The sequence below is a fragment of the Pistacia vera genome, unplaced genomic scaffold, assembly GCF_008641045.1.
Source record: "Pistacia vera cultivar Batoury unplaced genomic scaffold, PisVer_v2 Contig1323, whole genome shotgun sequence".
In the NCBI taxonomy this organism is placed as follows: Eukaryota; Viridiplantae; Streptophyta; class Magnoliopsida; order Sapindales; family Anacardiaceae; genus Pistacia; species Pistacia vera.
Genome location: NW_022195384.1, coordinates 43,112 through 48,495, shown reverse-complemented (window position 1 = coordinate 48,495; position 5,384 = coordinate 43,112). Strand labels below are relative to the sequence as shown.

Sequence of the window (5,384 nt, the reverse complement as noted above, 5' to 3'; positions counted from 1 at the left end):
TTCAATGAAAGGCAATGTTTAATTCATAAAATTGAGAGTAATTTCTCTTTTGTTCTTTGAGAACTAAATGAAATTATCAGATTTCTTTGTGGCGTTCATCCTGACTTATCAATCGAGTATTCCATCCTTGATTGTGGAGTCCTCCTTTATACCAAGGTTCACATCTCTTATAGGTGTTGGGTCGCGGTTTCCATCTGAACCTGAGTGTAGAACGGTCTTAGGCAACAATTTGATAAGGGAGTTGTTACAATTGACGGGGTTTGATCATTTGGTATTAGAGCTTAGGCTCTAACATAAGGTTTAATTATCTTCGTTCTTCTTGAATTCCGTTTGATCAATTCCAATACATTTGATCTAGGTCGGTATATAAAAAAATAAAAAAATTGTTATTAGAAACTCGTCTTTGTTATTCTTGTCCTATTACTTGTTATTCCAGTTCGTGGAAACTTGTCTTTGTTATTCTTGTCCTATTACCTTGTTATTCCAGTTCTTTGTGATTCGTTTCGTGTGAACCTAGGAAATTTTTTTTTTGGTGCGATGAGCATGGCAAAGAAATCATGATTTTTGTTTGATTAGTTTGATAAGAACTTTTAAGAAATAACGAGTGAAAGAGGCAAGAGTGGTGAGTACATATTGAGGGTAAAAGCCGAATTTATTGTGTGAAAACACGAGTGTTGAGTGAATTGATTAATCGAGTGAAACACGTAAAGGAGTGCTGTGAGGTCCATTTTTTTCTCTAACCTTTATTTTGCAGAAAACATTTCCGGAACAAAAGTAAAGGCAATGTAATGATTCTTCCATTCCAATGGCCTTAGAGCTTTGGAAGGAGGCATTAGTGGGGGACATGAGATGGAGATGAAGGGGGAATTGGAACATTTGCATAAGCGCTTAGATCAAGTGGAAAACGCACGGCGGAGTAGCCACCACATGTTCCACAAGCACGTGGGAGAGAGGGAGCTCCAGTTAGAGAAGAAGTTAATAACTACTACACGGAGAGTATAGCAAGGAGGAGGAGTTCGTGGGTAGTCGTAAGACGAATGGACAGGGTGGGAGAGATAGAAACTGAGGGGAGATAGCTTTAGTGGTATAAGATGAAGGTTTGTCATTTCAAGGGAAACTGATCATGAAACCTACCTTGAATGGGAAAAAGAGATGGAACTCGTGTTTGATTGTCGCCACTACAAAAAGGTACATGGCCTTTGAAGTATGATTAATGCTAGTTAAACAAGTTTAAAAATAGTATACATTCAACCAATTTAAAGTGTGCTCAAAAGGTGGATGGCATTTTAAGTATGATTAATGCTAGTTAAACAGAGACTGGTGTGGGAACTGCAGGTGGGACTCGATTTTCAACTGGGATTTCAACAAATTCTGATAGGATTGCGCGAAATTCATCCCCTGTCATTGTTTCCTTCTCAAGTAGGACTTCCACAATCTTGTCAATAGCCTCACGGTTGTTCCTGATGTGCCTCAATGCAATCTCATAAGCACTGTCTGATAATCTCTTGACGGCAGTGTCAATGTCTTCAGCAAGCCTTTCTGACATTGAATTCCTTGCCATCATTCTCATGATGACATCAGCACTTTGTCCTGATCCATCCATTAGCGACCATGGGCCAATTTCAGACATTCCAAATGTGGTTACCATCTGCAAACAGATTAATCATAAGCCTAACTTTAATAGGAAACTTTTGGTGTAATTAGCCAAGTACAGTGAGTAAATGTTAAGAGTTACTGGTTACAAGAACTAGGTTGGAATGATAAAAAGATCCCTAAACGGATAGGAGAGGGAAAAACCCTAGCCAGTTATACTTCACATATAGATCAAAATTTTAGCTTTTCAACTCCGTTATCAAATCCAAGCATGATAGGAATCAAAGCTTTGGAGGGGAAAAAATAATAACAGAAATACATTAATGAATATTGGACAACCTGAAATTTGTGCATAATCCAGATAACAGAAATACTCACTCACCTGTTTGGCCAAACCAGTGATCTGCTGTAAGTCACCAGCTGCACCTGTTGTCACCTCTGGCTCACCAAAAATCACTTCCTCAGCAGCTCTGCCACCAAGACCACCAACAATTCTCGCAAATAGCTGCTGCTTGGAAATCAGGGTAGGGTCATCTGAAGGAATAAACCAGGTAAGACCTCTTGCCTGACCACGAGGAACAAGGGTGACTTTTTGAACAGGATCATGCCCTGGAGTCAAAGTTCTGAACCCAAAAGAAAATAAGGGCATTTTGTAAGTTGTTTGAGCAACAAGTTTCTAAACAAACAGTTATCTTAACAAGCATAAATGATGAGCCTAAAGAGAGCTGAACCTAAGGGAGGGAGAGGAGAAAGAGGATAATGATAAGTTTTATGAAGTGAAGGGAGACTAATGGGCTTGCTTAAAAAGTTCTGAATCTCCTCATAAATAAAGTGTGTATGATGAAATACGAATGCTTCATTTGTAAATCATCCCATATTCTTGATAAAAGAGGAATGTTTTAGGTATATAGGCTAGGAACACTGGACCTATATGAAATCTTGGCAAAGTATGGTAAGAATTTTCAAATATACTTCCATTAGCACATAACCATGACAATGCCTTTTCTCATAATCTGTTGTGTGTGTATGCTTAATCTAGGATTCAGGCTACTTGATCGATATAATGATTCGGCTACTCCAACATCCAAAACTTTAGCAGGGCAGTAACCAGCACATATTATTATTGGAAAATTTTTGTCTGAAATTTAGTACTTTTCAACTTTTGCCTATTGTCAGGCATAGTAGGTAATACAGCTAGTTATCTTTTCCTTAGAGATTCAGAGGATTTTGTTAGCCACCTATTTCAACAGCAACCATAAAAAATTTAAACAACCAAAATGGAGACAGCAGTAGTAGTGATTAAAGCAGGCTAAATATTATACATCCCTAATGTAAAAATCACAACATTCCATCTATAGTCATATGAAAATTTATTTGAGAATATTCAAAAGACAGATTCAGAGAAAGCAATCCTACTTACCCACATATTGCATGGCCAACTTCATGGTAAGCAACCAGACTTTTGCTCTTCCCATCAGTCATTACTGTTCCTTCCATTCCAGCAACAATCCTATCAATTGAATCATCAATCTCTTTAGATGAAATTGCAGTCTTCCCACGTCTACCAGCCAATATAGCAGCCTCATTTAACAGGTTTGCTAAATCTGCTCCACTAAAACCAGGTGTTCTCATGGCTATCACATCAAGAGAGACATCTGCATCAAACTTCTTATTGCCTGCATGAACTTTCAATATCTCTGTTCGTCCTCGTATATCAGGAACATCAACAGTAACCTGCATTAAAGCTTTATATTAAGTACTAATTTTATATAATTTGAGCAATAAAAAAATGATGATATATTATTACCTGTCTGTCAAACCGTCCTGGCCTCAATAAGGCAGAATCAAGAATGTCTGCCCTATTAGTAGCTGCTACTACAATGATACCAGTGTTACCCTCAAAACCATCCATTTCTGTCAAAAGCTGGTTAAGGGTCTGCTCTCTTTCATCATTCCCTCCCCCAATTCCAGTTCCTCTTTGCCGTCCAACAGCATCGATTTCATCCACAAAAACAATGCAAGGAGCATTCTCCTTGGCCTTCTTGAAAAGATCTCGGACTCGAGATGCACCAACACCAACAAACATCTCAACAAACTCAGAACCAGAGATGGAGAAAAATGGAACACCAGCTTCACCAGCAATAGCCTTGGCTAGAAGAGTCTTCCCAGTTCCAGGAGGACCAACAAGAAGAACACCTTTCGGAATGCGAGCTCCAATAGCAGTGAATCTCTCAGGCTTCTTGAGAAACTCCACCACCTCCATGAAATCTTGTTTTGCTTCATCAACTCCAGCAACATCATCAAATGTTACACCAGTGTTTGGTTCCATTTGGAATTTGGCTTTGGATTGACCAAAGGCCAGAGGGAAACCAGGCCCACCAGGACCACCCATTCCACCAGATGAACGCCTTGAGAGAAGGAACAACCCTCCAATTAGGATAAGTGGAAAAGCCAGATTCCCAATCAAATTGAATAACAGAGATCCTGAGTCTTCTTGAGCATTATGTGCTGCAAAGTCAATGTTCTTCTCCCTGAATTTCTGGAGAAGCTCCTGGTTGAGCCCCGGCAACTGAACACGAACTCGCTGCACCCGGTTACCCAACTCGGGTGAAATGGCCTCCACAATGGCTATAGTTCCATTTTCAAACAAATCCACTTTTTTAACCCTGTCCTTGTCAAGATACTCTAAGAACCTAGAATAAGACATCCTGGAGGAAGAAACCCCTTGATCATCAGCATATGCATTGCCACTCCCCAGTAAAGCAGAGACACCAAGACCCACATTGCCAAGCAACAATTTGAGAAAGCCTCTTCTTCCCTCCGGCTGTTTTTGGACCAAAGAGGACTTTATGACGGCTGCTTTGGACTTCTTTTCCAGTGAAGAAAAGCTTGACGAAACCACAAGACGTCTACCGTAGAAGTCCTTGCTCAAATTCGTTTTAATCTTGTGTGTAGATAAAACATTCCCAATAAGGCAAGCTGATGAAGTCGCCATCTGTAGAACAAACCAATAGAATTAGCAATAAATAAAAGGCATAGCTACTAATCAAGAAACGAACGGTTTAAAACAAACATAAATCTTGAAACAAGAACCACCCATCCGCCACCCCTACAACCCATGTTTGCATTACCATATACAAACACTTAAAACTTTATTCACACCAATTCAGCTTCTTCAGCAAAACCAAGTAAAAAAGAGAAACAACAATAAATTAAAAGGAAACAGCACAACTAAACATTTTTAAAATTTCCAATGCATGACTGTAATAACGACACCCTTAATCATTTTTCTAATAGAAGTTTCAAATAAATATCAAAAGTTTACACGAAACAAACCTGGATTGAAGTGAAATCGGAACACAGAGAAACGGAAAAAGAGGGCAAACTTAAATGGAAGAATTCAAAGAAAGAAATCGTGGAACAAGACGCGACACAACCAAGTTGCAAGGCAGCTAAGTGAAGTTTAAGAGGGAGTGGATGTGGTTTGGAAAAGGCGTACGTGGCGACTTTCTAATGACTTGTTTGCTTCCGATTTTTCTCTATTTCTTGCTTTTCTTCCTAGATTTTTTCCATTTCTGTCGTTTAGTCTCGTCGCCTTGGGAAATCAATTAAAACAAATTAGAATAAATTCTAAAATAAACTTATTTCTGAATATTAGTTAGTTTAATTGGTTGGATATTTGGTTTGCACACGTAATCTTCCAATAAGTTTGAATAGATAAAAAATTGTATTAATTAATTTTAAATTGAATTAAATTTCTCAACAAAAGAAATAATATATGATTTAAAAAG

At 38.5% G+C, this 5,384-nt stretch overlaps 1 protein-coding gene across 1 annotated transcript; it reads right to left on the bottom strand.

The window, feature by feature from the left end:
* Positions 1–1,225: 1,225 nt before the first annotated feature.
* On the bottom strand, positions 1,226–5,082 carry LOC116122214 (ATP-dependent zinc metalloprotease FTSH 2, chloroplastic). Its single transcript, XM_031408110.1, has 5 exons — positions 4,930–5,082; positions 3,401–4,588; positions 3,014–3,327; positions 1,976–2,216; positions 1,226–1,648 (listed from the first exon to the last, which is right to left on the bottom strand). Exons 2-5 carry the CDS (start codon positions 4,586–4,588, stop codon positions 1,307–1,309), a joined length of 2,085 nt encoding a protein of 694 aa, XP_031263970.1. The 5' UTR covers positions 4,930–5,082; the 3' UTR covers positions 1,226–1,306.
* Positions 5,083–5,384: the final 302 nt, after the last annotated feature.

Excerpts from the sequence above, each read along its gene's own strand:
- LOC116122214 (XM_031408110.1), bottom strand. The coding sequence starts at position 4,588 with ATGGCGACTTCATCAGCTTGCCTTATTGGGAATGTTTTATCTACACAC. Across the intron at positions 3,328-3,400 it reads CAGGACGGTTTGACAGACAG|GTTACTGTTGATGTTCCTGA; the intron begins GTAATAATATAT and ends GCTTTAATGCAG. Across the intron at positions 1,649-1,975 it reads TCACTGGTTTGGCCAAACAG|ATGGTAACCACATTTGGAAT; the intron begins GTGAGTGAGTAT and ends ATCTGTTTGCAG.